This window comes from Sander vitreus, chromosome 14 (assembly GCF_031162955.1).
Source record: "Sander vitreus isolate 19-12246 chromosome 14, sanVit1, whole genome shotgun sequence".
Classification (NCBI taxonomy): domain Eukaryota; kingdom Metazoa; phylum Chordata; class Actinopteri; order Perciformes; family Percidae; genus Sander; species Sander vitreus.
This window is the reverse complement of record NC_135868.1, coordinates 25,097,649-25,116,261: the sequence shown is the minus strand read 5'-3', so window position 1 is coordinate 25,116,261 and position 18,613 is coordinate 25,097,649. Positions and strand designations below refer to the sequence as shown.

Below are 18,613 nucleotides of genomic sequence, written 5' to 3'. Positions count from 1 at the left end.
GTAATGTATTACAATAGGCCGAATAGTTTTTTTATTATTCATAATTCAGACTGGACTTAGTCGTGGAAATCTAGCTTTACAGGTTTTTGTCAACTGTTGTGCAGTAAAATAGTTGACATAATGTGCCACGGTGGGCCTTCGTTGGCTTAACACATTGCATGCTTTGCACTGTGGATATGTGACTATGCTGAAATGATGTATTCTGATTGGACAACAGTTGGAATGATGAGAAATAGGGGTGGGAAAAGAAATCAAATTGGTATGTATCGTGATTATTGTATTTTTTATTTTATTTATTTTTTTAACCAATGATTGACCTAAATAGTTTCTGTAATTCTGTGAATTCTTGTTAGAGAACAATCTTTTTTTTAATTTTTTTTTTTTATAGAAACATCTCATGATATATTGTCTCTAGAAGTATATTATTCCACTTTTTTGTTAAAGAAAGACAGAAAATTGCAATACTCAATACTATCGAATTGCAATAAATGAAAATCGCAATACAAATCCATATCGGCACCCGTGTATCGTGAAAGAATTAAATTGGGACAAAAGCATATCGTCCCAGCCCTACTAAGAAAATAATTGGTCAACCACTATAAGATATTTGTAAACCTTTACCTGTCCATCCGATCATCGCTTCCCAATTTAACACGCGCGACTTTTGGTTTCCGTGGCGGCCAGGCGCTTGTTGTGTTGCAGCCTTGGAGCACAGTGAGCGGCGCTCTAGTCTGGCTTTATTTTACGTTGAGAAAGCAGTAAAACTGCAACCCACCACTGAATCAAAATAAAACGCTCCTCTTTATTTGTGAATATAGGCATGTGACCCGTTTCAACTCCACCCCTCAAAGAATCGGAAAGAAGAATCGCAATTGGATTCCCAATTGTTGAAATCCAAACGATGCCCGACCCTACACTGACGTGAACCAAGCCGAACCGAGCCAGGTTTTACCAGCACGTGTCAGTTGGCAGGTCTTGGTGCCAGACCTTGGTTGTATTCATTTATGTTTCCAGGCACGAGGACTCAGTCGTGTTGCGTGTCTTATCGTCTTTCCACTGTGTCTATCTCGCCCTCGCCACCTCCAGCCCCTGACATTTTCCTTTTGATACATCCAAAATCACTCTCTGTGCTAGACCTTGAACAATGAACCGCCATGCAGATTCCCAAAACTGACAACTAACAAGTTTGACCGTTTTTTTTTTTTTTTTCAAGGTTTTACAAAATGTGGGAAAACCTGAATCTGTGTATTTTTAATGCGACGCGTTCACGTGTTATTTTTCCCTTCAAATATGTTGTGCATTTAAAGACCAGCAACTAATAAGCAGGGCTGCTCGATTATGGGAAAAGAATCCTAATCACCATTATTTTGGTCAATATTGAAATCAGGATTATTCAACACGAGTACTCATTGACTTTTGGAAAGCTGTTGCATTCATTGAACTTAAAAAAAAAACAGTGAGACAGGTAAACAAATCGACAGTGAAAACACCTTGAACTGTGACATTTCCCTTCATACTTTTCCCGTTGAACTATATATTCTCATTCAGAACACAAGACATTATAAGAGTTTACTTTCAAAATGTCTCGTTTACATTGTTTGTGCGATCAAAATTTGATTAATTGCAGCCCTAATTGCACGCCTAATAAGTACAATACACATCGTTCCTTCTATTGTCTTTCTCAGCCTTGTACCTGTAATGTTTTTTAATCATAGTTTTATTGGTTATGATTGAACTCTGAACTTTAAACTCTTCAGTTCAGAGTGGTGGGAAAATGGAATCGGATGCTCAAGGTCTTTACTCCACAGCACCCGTGCTCCAATCGCGGCGTGGAACACATTAAAGAGCCACTCGGTTTTTAATAACGGACAAAAAGGGGAACGGAGCCTTCTCTAGCAGTCGCTGACCTCCATACACAAGATGCCTTACACTCCCAATCACAGACGCCTCAGCCCAAAGCTCTCCGGGATGTCGACGGGTGTGGAACGGCTTGTCAGGCGTCAACAACTTAAAGCAATGTGAGGAAAACGCCGGTAAACGGATCAATGAAGTCCTGAGCAAGTACTGTAGACCGGCCACGGCTACATCCCAGCCTGCAGCACACAGACGTGTTAACATGACCCAATGAGGGCGAGGAGTTTAAAAAAACAAGACCCCCTCGAGCCGCTTTAACATCCTGGATTCCCAGGATTTATAGTGCGCTGCAGACCACGTACTTAAAAAAAGCCATTGTGACGTGTTAAGCCCCTGACGCACCAACCCGGCGGCCGACCGTCGGCAGAAAAGGCAGTCGGACTGGTCAGTCGGCTCCCCGAGGTCCAAAAAGTGGCTCGGAACACACCGAGGCGGCGCCATCTTGAGCGTACGTTCTGCGCGCGCCACAGACATAATACAGTAAAATGAAAACCGAAAAATGACGCGTCACGTGGGTCTGGCTTCTCCAGCCGATAGTAATGGCGGCTTGTTTGAAATACGACCTCGCATTTTACGAAAACGTCAAACATTTTTAAGCGAGAAATGGGCCGTGCAGGTGCTGAATCTGTCTTCATTTCAGATCGACAAAGGTCCGTTTTAAAAGATTTTCGTGAGAGGCGTTTGTCACTCATCCCGCTCGTTGAGCATGGTTTAGGCAGGTCACACCTGTTAGTTGGGAACGTGTCGGTATTTCATCTGCGAATGTTTTGCAGCTCTATGTGAAAATGATTGTTCTCAAACTGGAACAATCCTTCAAGGTTGCATCAACCCATGCAAAAGAGTTGTATTCTTTTAAATAGTAGTGTCTAAAGTCACTCGTAAGTGAGGTTTGTTTGGGGAACGTGAGCACTGGTCCTCCATGTGGCTCAGGGAGCGGAGAAGGCCCTGGTTGGAGTCTCCCTCCCCCCGCCGGGCCGAGGCCTGAGCTGACAGGCTTCTTAATGGAAAAGCCGGTGTAGAAATATTTCCGCCGCCGGCGAAATATCGACCGAGGAAAAAGGTTGATTGTTTTATGTGCCTTGGCCGGTCATCACTGTGAGATTTTGTCTAAAATGAGAACGAGATTTTACCTTAGTGTTGCTGTTCTGTAGTTTTGTTAGCATGCTAGTCATTTGTCATGAGGATTAGAAGACGCTAGCGGGCGATTCAGGCCTCGATGGCACACTCATTAGGAAAGAGCTATAGCGTGTTTCTATCCAGGGGAAAGGAGTCACTCCAGCTCGGTTTGTTTGAGGGAATGTGAAGATTTCTGTTGCTGTTGTATGCCATAATTGGACAATTGCGCCTGTCTGAAATGGAATTTCAAAGTGGTGTCTGCATCACCAGTCATCTTTAGGCTGAGCAGCGTGTTGTGCGGACTCCCATCATGGCATGATGTCAGGTGGGGGGGGGGATATGGTGGTCCTTCCTTGCAGACTGGGGTTAAAAGTGCATTACAGGTCACAGGAGAGTGCCTACCGCTGCGGTCGGTAATGACCCTGGGAAGCGTAGTAACACCACCCACCACCACCCTTCTCTTACACACACACACACACACACACACATACACATACACACATACACATACACACACACACACACACACACACATATATATATTCTCCTGAACCTGGAGGAGCTCAGGAGAGTGTGGCCTGGGGGAGGCTAGAGGGAAAACCTGGAGTGGAATAATGTTATCATGGATAATGCTGAGTGACCGCCCTGACAGCCTGTTGATCTCTCTCTCTCTCTCCCCCAACACCTACAGCCCCCCCAGACACACACACATGCATATAGCTTCACACACGCCCCACGCTCCTGCTGAGCCACCCCCCCACCCGATCTCCTCTCTCTCTCATTGCAGCACTGTCATTCATAGAGTGCCAAAGCCTGCTGCTTTATTAAAGCCCAGGAAGAGCAAGGCCTGGCCCAGGTTCAAACAGCAGTGCAGCTGGGACCTGTTACATTTTCGGCAGACTGCCCTCTCCGTCTCGCTGGCTATAAATAGCCCTGGTGGTTGTCTCCCTTAACCAGGGAAAAGAGGTTTTTGGGGGAGGAAAAAAAAACACACACACACACAGATTAATAACCGTGGGAAGCAATGAAAGCTTTGTGTCTGCTGCCCGAGGTCAGCAGGCCAGGAGGTGTTGCTACTTCAAAGCCCCCATTGTGGCTCGTACTTTTCGACTTTCCGCCACTGCGGTGGGTTTGATGGGAACCCACGGGCTGCCAGCGGTGCGGTGAGTTGATGGCATCAAATTGAGCCAACCAGGCAGACAATCTGATGACCATTTTTTTCCAATTATTTTTTATTATTACTATCAGGGGATGTGTTCTTGTTACACTGAGGGGTGTTGTGTTTGGGGGGATTCCACCAAACTCATATCTTATGTACACAGCATTAGACACTTTATGGACTTGGCTCCAGCTGTTGACAGGGGAGGCTACCTCATTACGAACCCCCCCCACCCCCCAATCTCTGCTTTCCGTTTCCCTCCCCGGCTCTCCAGGCAGAAAGGCCTTCTGGCCCAGTAACATTGCCTGCCCAGGCCATGTGGATCTCCCAAGCCCAGAGTCCAAGCCGGCCAAAGTCTGTGCCCCCCCCCCCTACCACCACCACCCCGGCCTCTATCCTGACATGGCTCCAGCTGAGGGGTGGGCCAACTCCAGCCACCGCAGACACTTCCACTTCCTTAAGCTTATTTTCAAAGAAACCCTCCCTGACGTCTCCGCCGTAACAGTATCCACCCACTGGCACAATGATCTCCTGGGCAGGGAAATGCTCCTGGCGGATGTAGTGGGCTCATTCATTCATTCATTCATTCATGGCCAATTTTTCCCTTTCTAGTAGTAGGAAAGTAAATCCACTACTGTTGTTTTTTTTTCCCCTCCCCGTTCTGCTTTTTGTTGTATATTTGCTTGATTATACTGTGACTGGTTTATGACATGGTGCTTGCACGACACACTACAACGGTAGTCATCATTTGTGTTCATTGCTGAGTAATGCTTTGTCAAGAAAACCCACTTAAAAAGGGTTCCAGAATAACTCTTGACTTGTCCCTGTCACATCACTGGATTCTGAATCCGTTGCATCATTAGGGGGCTTGTTATGGCTTGTTAGGATGTGACTGCGCAGTCTAATAAGGGCAACAGACACACACCGTAACCATCAACCCCAAACCCGGTGACCGACAATTGCCTCTCTAAAGTCAAACCTTTTCCATACAGTTGTAAAGCCAGACTTGCCAGTCCGTCCATCCACTGTTTTGAGCTCATTGAAACATTGCAAATTCCCTCTGTGTGTCCTCCAGCCTCCAAGCCCAATGGACCAGGTAGGGAAGATGCGTGGCCAGCCATATGTAGGACCCAACCCTTACTCCCAGCAGCAGCAAGGGCCTCCCACAGGGCCTGTACCCCAGCAGGGAGGCTCTTACCCAGGGCAGGGCTACGGACCTCCGGGCCCTCAGAGGTATCCTATGGGGATGCAGCAGAACCGAACACCTGGCGCTATGGGCGGCATACAGTATGGACAGCAGGTCAGTAATGATTGATTCAGATGACCCTCTCTGCATCTTCATTGTAACTTTGCACAGCCTCTCTTTGACGTTACAGTTTGACTTAAAAAGGCCAAATATGTCTTCTAAATGAAGACATTTCTATGTGGTGGAGCGCCTCGAATCACAGCTTGAACCCAGTGATTTCAATGTATTCCAGTCCCAGCTGGATAAATGAGATGAACCTCTGAAGGCTGTTCAACACATCATTGTGTTGATGAGAAGTTCTGGGTTTACTTTTAGCCAAATCTGAGACTTTTGCTGACATTTCTTGAAACGATGACTGTTGATGTAACAAGTATATAGAATCAATAATTAAGACAATGCATTTATAATCGGAGCACAATGTAATGAAGATGTAAACTCCGATAAGTCTGTAACTACTGTTGGGGTTCGGAGGGCAGCAGTATTAAGAAACCGTTATCGGGGTTTGTCCGGCCCACTTGAGTGAGAAATATTGTCCAGTATTGGCTCCACAGCCTCTAGTGCTGCTGGGTGAGCTGAGAAAGTGATGGGCTTGCATCACCACATCCAAGATCCGAGCCACATTTCCATTTTTACTTAAAAAGCCTAACCCAGGTAAAACTAATAAGTTATTGAAAATGAAAGACCTTAGGAGAGGACATTTAACAGGGCCTTTTATGGGCGTCTGTGGTACTCATGTACTCTGTGGTCATGACGCAGGGCATTGTTCGAAGTCGGATCACAGTTTAATAAGTATTTTTTACATTCCTGTTAGCTGAGGCAGTAGAGCGGTCAGAGTTGGTCTGTGACTTACTGCTCCATGGATGGTGGAAATGGTAGCATGCAGTAGGTAAGTCCCTTTAATGGAGCGGACTCATCGGACGTCAGGTGTGGGGTCATTTGCAGGCGGCGGGGTCGATTCTTTAAAGGCACGTTCTGCTTTTAGCTAGAGGTGAAGCCGAAGGATGCAGCTGTACTTGAAGAAAACGTTATTCCTTTCTGCCAAGAGTTGGATGAGAAAATCAATACCACTCTCTTATCTGTCCGTTCAATAAGAAGCTGGTTAGCTTAGCGTAGCATAAAGACTGGAAACCGGGAAACGGCTAACCTTCTTGTTCTGGCCAAGAAATAGTCCTGCATATAACCCTCCGTAAAACCACACATTGTTTCTTTTACTCTTTTTTTTTTTTTTACATATTAAACAAATGAGAGATATTTTGGTACCTTCGGATAGAGCCGACTACTTGCTGTAGTTTCATATTTAGCATACTAATATGAAAGAAGTATTGATCTTCCCATGTAACTCTCGGCAAGAAAGCAAATAATTTTTTTCCCCAAATTGTTGAGCTATTCCTTTATGACCTCCAAGAGACAGGAGAGCACTTTAGAGCTCAGGAGCAGGAGGTGACATTCTTGGCTGTTGGCTCCCTGCATCCGCATGTCCAAGTGCCCTGGAGCAAGACACTGAACCCCAAGTTGCTCCCGATGGACAGGCCAGTGCCTTGCATGGCCGCTTCGCCTGTGTGTGTGTGAGAGGTGTAACGTTTTGTCCGGTAAGGTAGAAAGGCGCTATATAAATGCACTTCATTTACCATGGTACAAAATGAGCGGACTATGTACAGCGTGCACACGCTACAGTTGTTTTGTAGTTTATCTTTAAAAAAAAGCTGCTGCTAGATTTCATTAACTTTATAATTAGCCTTGCATGACAAAGGTGAACCATTTAGTAAGCTGAACTACGAGGTACCATGTTTGAGATTGCATTTCAGTGGAGTAAGCCTGAGAAAAGTGAACCTGTCTATTTTTCCATCGAGACTCAACGTTTGCATGGAAACTCGATCCTCATTTGAATCGTGACACCAAGAATCTGAATCACATCGATTCCCAAAGATTTAAATCCCTATTAATCCTAGATGATGATCTAAAGAACGGAGGTATTGGAGAGCCCAACCAAGCCAAAAATGTAGCCTCTTTCCCACCTGGAACCAGAAATTGACTAAAGAAAAACGAGCTAAACGAAAGGCAAGCCATCACCTTTTCACCGTCGGGTTTTATTTTCATGCTCAGAAGCAAAAGTTCCCGGAAAATTCAGGTTGTGTGTTTTGGGCACAGTGGGCAGCGCTGTCCGACAGCGTCGTCCAATTGGAAACCGCAAACCTCCAGTTTGCCGGAGCTACTTACTCATAGCTCGCAACACGACCCTTCTTGAACTCTCTCAGCCAGGCAGTCGGTCTTAACAGACAAATGCATGCAGGGAATCCCGTGGAGTGAAGCCTTTTCTTCCACGTCCGCTGTCTGTGGTCTCGTGCCCATTGTGTGGTGTGATTATCTCATACTGGCCTGCCTGGTGTCTGACCGTGGACTCGATAAGTGCCCTGCAGAGAAGGAAACTGCTTCCCTTCCTTTGTCCAGACAGATACAATACTCTTTCTTTTTTTTTATTTTTGTATTACCGTTTTCTCACAAGGTCAGCGCTTTCTCCTTCCATGCTCCTTGAGGGTAATGAAACAAAATCGCTGTATTGAAAGGCTTTCCGCGCGCAGGATCGGGCGGAATGTGAAAAAGCCTCAGATTGAAGTTCAAGGAGATGAAGTCAAAACGCAATTTTTATTTTCACAGCTGTGATTTAAAGCGATACGCGGCTGAATTCCAACACTTGGATGGCTTTTCTTGCGCTCTTTGACTGATCAGTTTATAGCGAGGAACACACTTTTCTCTCTCACAGAGACAGAGCGGTTGTCTTTGCCTTTTTAATCTGCGAGTATGATGAAGAGATGCTCTGATTACTCCGCTGAGAACGAATGGTAAAAACATATCAAAGAGGTGGCTTTGAATATTGGGTTATTTTTATAGATATGTGCAGCTTTAGAAAGGATCCTTTCAGTGCACAGACTGTATTCAGGTAGTGATTGATATTCTACAGAGGGGCTGGGGATGGTAAACCTGCCGTAAAAGAACGCTCTTTATGTTCAGAGGCAATTCAACTGTGCTGGGTTATATTTACTCGCAAATCTCTTCCGCTATTGTTGATCCTGACCATTCTTTCTGTCTTTTAACATCTAGATGTCAGCCTATGGACAACAGGGACCTGGTGGCTACAGCCAGCAGAGCCAGGGCTACTATGGTCAGCACGGCGCCCCCCCTCACCCTGGCCAGCAGCAGCAGCAGCCTCCGTACACTGGTCAGCCCCAGGGCAGCTCTGGACCTCCCTACCCCCAGCAGGGCCATGCTTCGCAGCCTTCTGGCCAGCACGGGCAGCCTGGACCCCCCTACCAACAATCCCAAGGCCCCCACGGCCCTCCTCCAGGGCAGCCCCCCTATAGCCAGCCCCCACAGTCCCAGCCAGGACAGCCACCCTACGTCCCTCCCCAGCAGCAGCAGCAGCAGCAGCAGCAGCAGCAGCCGCCGCCTCAACAGCAGCAGGGACCAGGTCCCCAAAGTCAGCCGGGCCCTCAGGGCCAGCCTGGCTACCAACAAGCCCCCGGACCAGGGCAGCCACCACAGCAGCAGCAAACCCCGCAGCAGCAAGCGCCCCCCCAGCAGCAGCAACAGCAACAACAGCAACAACAGCAGCAACAACAACAACAACAACAACAACAACAGCAACAGCAGCAACAACCAGGAGGTCCGCCTCCTCAAACCCAGCAACCTCCAGGTCATGGCCAGCAGGGTCAACCATCACCTTACTCCCAGACACCCCCCCTGCAGCAGCCACCACCACAGCAGCAGCAGTCACCATATCAGAGGTTCCCACCCCCTCCACAGGTAACGACGCCGAACAGAACTCCGTTAGCCCGCTTTAACTGTAATGTGAGCGCTGTCCATCTGTGTTCCCACCAGACTGCGTACGATGGCTTATTTGCGTGAAGTCCTGTTGTTGATGCAAACTGTCTGTAGCTGCTTCACAGCAAACACCTTCCAGTCCCTCCATTGTTTCATGCCTTTCTGAGGCATATTTGAGCGTATTCTGTAATAGACGGTTAAAGTGCTGTGAGTATATGGAGGGCTTGTAGTCTATATCGATGACGTTTCATTTATGGGATAGCCAGATGTCCCTCACCTTCCGCTTTCCTAGCGTTGGCATTCTAAACTCTGGTGGAGTCAGGAAACATCCTCCGAGCTAGAACCCACATAAATGACGTCCATCTGTTTCTTTGAGGAAAATTCTCATCGTACGCTCGGCGGCCACTCCGATTCCAGAGCTCGCCTCCCTACGTGCACGTGTCCCACCAAAACAGGTTCCTTCCCGCAGCCGTTTTGGCAGCGGCACCGTTGCCGCGCCCGACGCTTGGCGCCGCCCACGACGATTGTGATTGGTTTAAAGAGATGCCAATAAACCCGAGCGCCGTTTTGTTTGTTTTTTCTTCTTCTTTTTTTTCTACCGTCCCGGAATGTTGTGTGGGACTAGCCAGACCCTCCTCCGCAGCCCTGTGGAGGAGGGTCTGGCAATGCGAGACTAAATGAATAGTTAAAAACTAAGGTTTAAGAACACACAACGCAACAACTCCTGCAATACATGGGAGAGAAGCTTTGCCGTTTAGGTTGTACAGATAGCTGTAAAGTAAGCAATGCCTCGCCCCCCCGTGCCTTGTCTCATCTATGGTGACCCAGACATGCCAAGCAGGAAGTATTCGAATCCCGGTTGCTCATGGCACAGCACACTACATTTATCCAGCCCAGTGGAGATCTGTTTTTTGTGTGTTAATATTAGTATATACATTGCAAAGAGCCAATAAGCAGCAGCTTGATTTTTTTTTTTTTTTTTTCTCTCTCTCCAAGTATGGGATCCATTGTATTATCTCCTTCTTGTCCCCATAATCAGGAACTGTCCCAGGATTCCTTTAGCTCCCAGTCCAGCGCTCCTCCATCCAACCAGCCCATGGCTTCCAACAAGAGCAGTCAAGAAGACTGCATGCAGGCCCGGCCATCCAGTCTGCCGGTGAGCCCGCCTTCTCTTCATTTAACATCTGACTTGTGCTCGTTGTAGCTGCTTCCGAGGTCAATGTAGCGGCTTCAGTTGATGATAATGGACGCGCCCCGCTACGGGTGTCGCGCTGCGCCCCGCGACGCCATGTATTTCCGTCCGTCGCCGCGCTCGGTTAAAACGCGAAAGCAGCAGCGCGCGACGCTGCCGACTGAAACGTACACGGGAAACGCTGGAATCAGCAGCTGGATACGCTTGCTACTGTTGTCCGAGGCCGACTGCAAACAACCGACACGTTGAGCCAGCGCAAAACTGATGCGACACAACAGACAAACATCGACAGCTGCCACTGTGGCCGATAGCTGTCAACGAGGCACATACCGGCCGATACCGACACATCGGTGCATCTTTAAAAGACGTAGGGGCGGGACTCTTTGGGAATCTCACAATTTTTCATTCTTGGTGTCAGGATTCTTAAGCGAGTCGGATGTTTTTCAGCCGCCCCTGACGGTTACCACCGAACACCACCGGTTGTTGCCTCTTAACTGTCAAGCTAGTAAACGTATCTGGGTTTAAAACTCCTGATAATAAATTACACTGTGCGCACTGTGCAGTCGCTTGACTACCAAACACTTGAATTCAGCAGCACCAATCCATTCAGAGCAATGTGATGGACATGTTATGCCTTTTAGAGCTATAACTACTTTGGGCATTGCAGGCTTGACTAGAGGACTGTCAATATTCAGTACTTTAAACTGCGGACGCCGGTGCATTCCCAGCTTTGTTTACTGTTTCTGTTGGAACGCCTGCTTAATCACAGACATGTTAGGGGGCTACTCAAGTCTGCATGACATTCCAAGTTATCCTCAGATAAATATGTTTACTTAGTTGGCATGTAGAAATGTATTCGACCCAGTATCTGGAAATCAATGGCGGTAATGACTGAAATTTGGGATGTGAACAGATCTTTAAGCTGTTAGAGGTAACAAGAGTGAAACTCCGCATCCCTACTGCCATCTTTTTAATGTAGACACCCTTCTCTGCTGCCTCTGACTTCAACACAGACACAACGACAACGAGCTGATGCCAAGAGTGAGTAGAGGGTGTTGAAGCAGTGCAGGTTTCTACTGACTTGTTGGAAAAGAAATTCTGAAATGGGGGGGGGGAGTGGGGAGTGGGGGGAGGGGCGGGACAGGATTTCTGCCCGGAAAAGGATTGTTGAAAGTGAAGGAAATCTGGCGTCCGATAGCCCTGTGGCTAAGATTAAAGGTGAGCTTTAAAGAGGTGTCTCGCTGTAACACGTTGCAGTTTCCATGGCAGTGTTTATAGGTCAGACTGCGGAGCTAACCTCATTCTGGGCCTAAGGGAAGGAGAGTGAGAAATGAGATCATTAATGAGAGAGAATGAAAGTGAGAGAGAGCGGAGTCTGTGGCGGTGGGAGGGGGCGGGGGTGTGGGGGTGGGGGCGGCGGGGATTGTGGGAGTGCAAGCAAATAACTTCAAATAGTGTGAGTGATTGGTTGGAGTGGGAGATGCTGAGAGGGAGGAAGGGAGGAGGGAGGGAGTGGGAGTGAGAGGCTGCGCCGTCTGTGCCAGTAGGGCATGCCCTCAGGATGTGTTTCCCTCCTCTTTTATTTATCTCTCTTATTTATGTATACATCTCTCTGCGGGCCCAGCCATTGGCCGAGCAGGCCAGGCCAGGGCTATTTTTATTTATTTCCCTCCGACTTCCCGGGGATTCCCCATTGGTGCTTTGCGATTGGCTGCGAGAACCATTAATCTGGCTAAGGTAGAGATGAACTGATTCTCTTTCTCCTCCGCTTGCCCTTCTTCCCCTGTGGAGTGCAACAGGACACCTGTGTGCAGATTAGGCCATGCTAGCTGCGGGTATAACCCTGACAGCCTGGGTCAAAACGGCTGAATTGAACCCTACGGGCACCAGTAGCAACCGTTGTACCTGGAAACGAAGCTATTTAGATTTTTTTCTTTTCAGACTTACACGGCACAAACTCTGCCACAATGCAGAAAGATGTTTGTAATGAGACTGAGACTGCTGCGGTTTGCTAAATTCAAGGGTAGTGTTGAGAGGAGGATCCACGGCTGTGAAGGCTTCTTCAACCCTGTTGTATGTCTGTTGACGTACTCTGAATTAGCAGTAGGGCCGAGGGCTGATTTGCAGAGCCCATCACCTTTTTGTGGTACCAGCTGAAAGTCCGAAAGTATCAAAGGTTGGCATCGGATGCTTGGCCCAAATTTGCAACAGACTGGAATTCATGTTATTCTCTGTTCTGTTTAAAAAGAAATAATTGAAAACTTCAATAAAATATAAATCATTAAACAAACAAAAAAAGTCAGCGCCCCAAAGGCGCAACTGAGACATCCTTCCGTTCAATACACACTTGACTCTGACTTCACTTCACTAAGCGTGTGTGTCTGTTGTGTGACAGATTTATAAAAAAAAAAAAAATAAAAAGAGAGAAACCCTGTTAAAGATCCCTGCATTAGAGTAAATAAATAAATAATAAAAAATATATAAATAAAAGCAAATCTCTTGCAGGACTTTTAAAAAACCAAAGTAAACGCCTGCCTTTTGAGAAGTTTTTCCTTTTTTTTTGTTGAATAGAAAGAGGGATTTTTCCTTTCTATATAAGTCAAACCAGTGTCAAATTGGTATTGGTACTGAAACTCAACATGTTTTGCCAATTCAAACTGTACCCAGCCCTAAAAAACAGTTTTTAGCTCACCAGCAAGCTCATTGTCTCATTAGCGAGCAAGTGCATCAAAAAAAAAAAAAAAAAACCTTAGTGTCTAGCCTATAAAGTATCATATTTCTACAATACTTTATTTATTTACTTTAGTATGCATTCATCTGTTAAATGATGAACAGTTAACGCATTGATTGATTCAGAAAAGGTGATCAGTACTCCACTTGGCTAGTCTGAAGTAACTAGCTTGTATCATATTCAGTGGTGGATTTACTCAAGTACTGTATTTAAGTACAAATGTTGAGGTGCTTGTACTTGACTTGAGTCTTTTCTTTTCATGCCACTTTCTACTTCTACATCTCAGAGAGAAATATTGTACTTTTTACTCCACTACATTCATCTGACAGCTTTAGTTACTAGTTACTTTACAAATTAAGATTCTTGCACTCAAAACACATGTAGTTTATAAAATACGATGTTTTATTATAAATTAAACTACCCGACAATATAATGGCCAAGTCCAGCTGACATGATTAGACCATTAAACCCTTAAAAGGATTTTTCTGCACTGAGTACTTTTACTTTAAAAACTTTAATTACATTTCCTCGATGATACTTTCATACTTTTACTTACAGTGGCACTCATAAGTTTATGAACCCATGCTAAAGTTGACTAAAAAGAGGAATAAAAAAAAATCATCTTTTGGAAATTGATCTTAATGCCTTAATTAAAGTATGTATCGTAAATAAATAAATGTTCTTCCTTAAAATACAGGGGGCATAAGTATAGACACCCCTATGTTAAATTCCCATAGAGGCAGGCAGATGTTTATTTTTAAAGGCCAGTTATTTCATGGATCCAGGATACTATGATCCTGATAAAGTTCCCTTGGCCTTTGGAATTAAAATAGCTCCACATCATCACATCCCCTTCACTATACCTAGAGATTAGCATGGTTTTATTTCAGCTAGCCTAACAGCTGGTTTGATTTGCATTGAGAGATGATTTTATGGAAAGTACCCCATGCTAATCTCTAGGTATGGTGAAGGGGATGTGATGATGTGGAGCTATTTTAATTCCAAAGACCAAGGGAACTTTATCAGGATCATAGTATCCTGGATCCATGAAATAACTGGCTGCCTGCCTCTATGGGAATTTAACATAGGGGTGTACTTACTTATGCCCCCTGTATTTTAAGGAAGAACATTTATTTATTTACGATACATTATTCATTCACAAAGGAATTCATTAAAATTTAAAAAAAGGTTGGATTTCTCCAAAAAAAAATTTTATTCCTCTTTTTAGTCAACTTTAGCATGGGTTCATAAACGTATGAGTGCCACTGTATGTAACATTATCAACGCAGGACTTTTACTGTAACGGTTTGTTTTTACAGTGTGGTATTGGTACTTTTACTTTAGTAAAGGAACAAAGAAACACCTAATTCTAGTACACCTGAGAAGTTGTGTGTGACAGAGCTACAGGTTTAATTTGATGAGGAAAAGGTGTTTTACTTTGCGAGCACCTGCAGTGATTTGCACCGACGCCTTTTTGATTTAATCTGCCTCAGAACACGTTTCAGTCCCGATCCAACGGCGGCCGAGAGGTAAGCGCTATTCAGCTACTTTAGTAGCTTTCGCGCAGAGCCAGCCAGACGTCACCTCGTCCAGAGCACACATGGGTCTGTTTGAGCCAGGTGCTAAAAAACCCCAGCGTCTGTCAGGGCCGCCCGCCGTCGAGGTGGGAATAGAGGAGCACAGGAGGCTCAGCGCCTGCTGGAAGGTGCAGGTAGGAAAGCAACAGTCGGCCTGAGAAAAGGGATGTGGGTAAGAAGAGGTGGGGGAGGGAGGGAGGAGGGAGAAACAGGCAGCCGTAGTGGAACTAGCTGAGCAGGTTGAGCTGGTTCCTGGCTCCCTGACACAAATGCGCCGTCCAACTGTTGAGTACTTACCACGCTGTCGGTTCCCCCGGAGAGCTGCTGTTGTCTTTACGGAAAACCTCTTTACACTTGTAGTCATGTAGCTGACGCTAATCCAAACCGACTTACAGTGAGTACAGCACAATAAGCAATACAGCTGGAGAGCAGTAGCCTAGTGTTGTCTTAAAATAATAACTAATAACGTCATTTCTAGGAAAGGCAATGAATCAAGAGCTAAGAGGAAGGAGAAAAAAAGAGACCTTTTTGTACTTTTCTCTTTCGAATGCGTCACATCATTGATTTAAGGTTTTAATGAATAACCATAGTTGCTGGTTAAAGGGGCACATCAGCGATGTCACTATTCACGAGGACTACTACAACAGCTTGTTATAATGTCCTCTGTGGCTCTGGGAGGGAGCTTTCAAAAGTAAAAAAACTGTTGTCTTAAGTTTGGGCTTAAGATTTGAAATATTTAGTACAAAGCCTGCGTTTAAAAAACAATAGGTTTGGAGTTTGAAAGATGTGAGTATTTAGTAGAGGTGGAACGATACATTGATCTGGCGATGCAATCCTCAACGATCCAATATTATCGATACAGAGTGAATATATCTCATATCGTCATCTTTAAGATGCGCCTTTATTTTGAAATTCCCCCTTTTTATATTGCTTGATATTCATTTAAAAAAATTGTTTGTTTTTAACTTAAATGTCTGGAAGAGCTTAGTAATGAAATGTTCAAATCACATTTTAGTTTTTTTGTGAGTTGATGCAAGTGTGAGTGATTGGGTTAAATAGGCCTATGGTATGGTCTCGTATCGGACTGCAGGCCCCTGAACTGAATGGAATCGACGCCGTATCATGGCAGACTTTGTGATATAATTAAATATTGTATTGTTGTCCAAAGAATCAATCTAATATTGTATCCTGACAAAACGTGTGACTTACACCCCTGGTATTTCTAGTGCGTTCCATTTGTCTCGGAACTCTGAAGCCGGAGCTGGGAACGGCGTCGCACCCGAGTTGAATGCGTTCCATCTACAAGACGGATTTTCATTGTTTTCATTAGCTCTAGCCAGGTTAGCCATCGTTAGCAATGCCAGTTTATAACAACGCAATACGCAGTTTTTTTGTGCATACAAACGTGTCCACAGAGAGAATATAGACAGTACTGCGTGTGCTCGATGATGTTTTTTTGCCTCAAACGTCGCCTTCCAGGCAGCTAACCCTGACCTTAACGGTGTTTGGTGTTTCTTGCCCCCAAAGTCGCCTCGCAGGCAGCGCGGCGATGGTTAGGTTTAGGGTTAAGGTTAGGGTTAGCTGCCTGGAAGGCGACGTTGGAGGCAAAAAACACCATCGAGCAACCTTAACCCTAAACATAACCATTGCCGCGCTGCCTGGAAGGCGACTTTGGGGGCAAAAAAACACCGAACACCTCTGCGTGTACGACTGATTTAGTGAGACACAAATAACACAGAAGTGCTAATAACTGTGTGTTACTAAATAAAATTAGATTATTAATTATTATTTATTTAGGGAAGAGAATTGAAATATCCTCTATAGTATGAAAGCTCCTACCAGCCTCCAGCAGAAGTAGAGTAGAGCGTTTGCTGTCTTTGCTTTCATACTCCCAGGAAGTGACACTTCCTCTCCATGTCAACCCATAAGAATGGAAATAACTACCAGACCACTAGCAACCTCCCTCCCTCCCTCCCACCTTTCCTCTTCTCTTTACAAAAACCCAAATCTCCTTGTCCTTTCCCAGGTCTTTCGTACACCCTTTCTCCACTGTGGGGCTAATCCCACTCAGAACCGCCCACTGGTTGTGATGCTCCTTTTTTTGTTCCCCCCCCCCCCGATGTGTCTGAATGTGCTCCGGACTTGAGAGGAAGGTCACATGTTGGTCACACACTCACGCCTGAGTTTGTTTTTCCTGTCCTCCATCCTCCTGTTCATCTTGCCTTTCCAAGTGGGTTTTTATCTTGGAGGAATGGCCAGTCGTGTGCTTTGTCTCCTTTATTTGTGTCACAGATGTAGGTTTGCCTTTCAACTACGTTGTAGTGAAGTAGACTCTAGATTTGTTGTAGGCCCTACTTTTAGATGAACAACTTAAACATAGTATGTGGTAGGGCTGCCGATTATGGAAGAATTCCTAATAACGATCACACGATTACTCGTTGACTTTTGAAAAGATGTTGCAAGTAATAAACTTTAAAAATGAAATTTCCCTTAATATGTTCCCCTTTTGAACATGTTTTAATCATTCAGAACACAAGACAAAATAAGAGTTTACTTGCAAAAATGTAATGTGCAAAATAATCGTTTTTCTCGGTTATTTATATAGTCACGTCATATTAATGATAAAAGGCATACAATTCTTGCTGTCTTATCAGTGGACTTTTGTTCTGGTCTTGCTTTGACTGCAGGTCCTAGTTTGCACACCTTTTATATATATATAAATGTATCCCCACATCTCGGCCTATCAGGACCCCACCCTCGCATGGATTCAGTCTCATCCAGTGCATTTGCAAAGCTCAGGGACCACCCACATAACAACAACAGACCCCCCCTCCCCTTAATGACCTTTAATGTTATGTGCCAAGCCTCTTGATCTGGAACCGAGGGATCTTCCAGTCTTGGTGCGGAGTCCCCCCCCACCTCCTGCAATCCCCATTCCCTGCTCAGCCCAGCCCAGCTCTGCTCTCCTGCTGCAGCTAAGCTTGTTTTTGCGACATAGCTCTGGAGCAATCAGCCTGACAAGGCCGGCCCACTTTTTTTTCCCTCTCCTACCCAGCCCAACCCCCTCCTTGCCTTTCTCAATGTTACACTCTGTTTTTTTTTTGTTTTTTTGTTTTTTGCTGCATTTCTCTCCTTTCTGTTTTTATATATATTTATTTCACACTCTGCCTCTCTCTCGTTCCTCTTTCTGTCTATATTCTCGTTTTCTCTCTCCCTCGCCTGCGCGCCCCCCCCCCCCCCCCTTCCCTTCCTCGTTCTCTCTCTTCTCTCCGTAAATCAGCTTTCATAACGCTGTGCAGCGCAGCCTTGTTTTGCGAAGCTCTGACGCTGACGTTATTCAGACTCCGGGGCCAGTTTCCTGTTGCTATTCTGGGGGCCCTTGCTTCCTGTGTGTACATGCCTTATTCCGATTCCAGGGCGCCTCTCGCTCACTCGCTCTCACTCCCCCTCCCTCCTCCCCAACTCGGCTGTTTCTCTCGCTCTCTTGCTCCCTTTTCTGTCTCACCCCTTCCTTTCCTCTATGTGATTTTTAATTAATGTACTTGAGAAAATTCAATCTGCTGACAAAGGTGTGTTGTTTTGCGTTTGCTTCAGTGAATTGTTTCTCAGCCCGCTAAAACGCGAGTCCTGTTTTGCTCTTGTGAGCGCGCATGCGCACACACACGCACACACACACGCACGCACGCACGCAGAACACACTCCCTCTCCCTTTTGCTCTCTCCGCTCACTCACACACACGGACACACACACGCACACACACACACACACACACACACACACACTCTCCCATGCCCCTCCCCTCTGCCTCCATTTCTGCTGGGCTGAGCTAGTTTTGCAGCACAAAGACTGTGGCTGACTG

At 45.7% G+C, this 18,613-nt stretch overlaps 1 protein-coding gene across 4 annotated transcripts in view; it reads left to right on the top strand.

Moving 5' to 3' along the window:
- arid1ab (AT-rich interactive domain 1Ab) overlaps positions 1–18,613 on the top strand; it is a 61,156-nt gene that overhangs the window by 22,133 nt on the left and 20,410 nt on the right. Inside the window, exons 2-4 of one of the 4 annotated variants that reach the window (XM_078268349.1) lie at positions 5,265–5,489; positions 8,535–9,236; positions 10,294–10,410. In XM_078268349.1, coding sequence (XP_078124475.1) covers positions 5,265–5,489; positions 8,535–9,236; positions 10,294–10,410 — 1,044 coding nt within the window. Of the gene's footprint in view, positions 1–5,264; positions 5,490–8,534; positions 9,237–10,293; positions 10,411–15,054; positions 15,149–18,613 lie in introns of those variants that run through there. The other 3 variants (XM_078268350.1, XM_078268351.1, XM_078268352.1) reach the window with 3 other exon arrangements.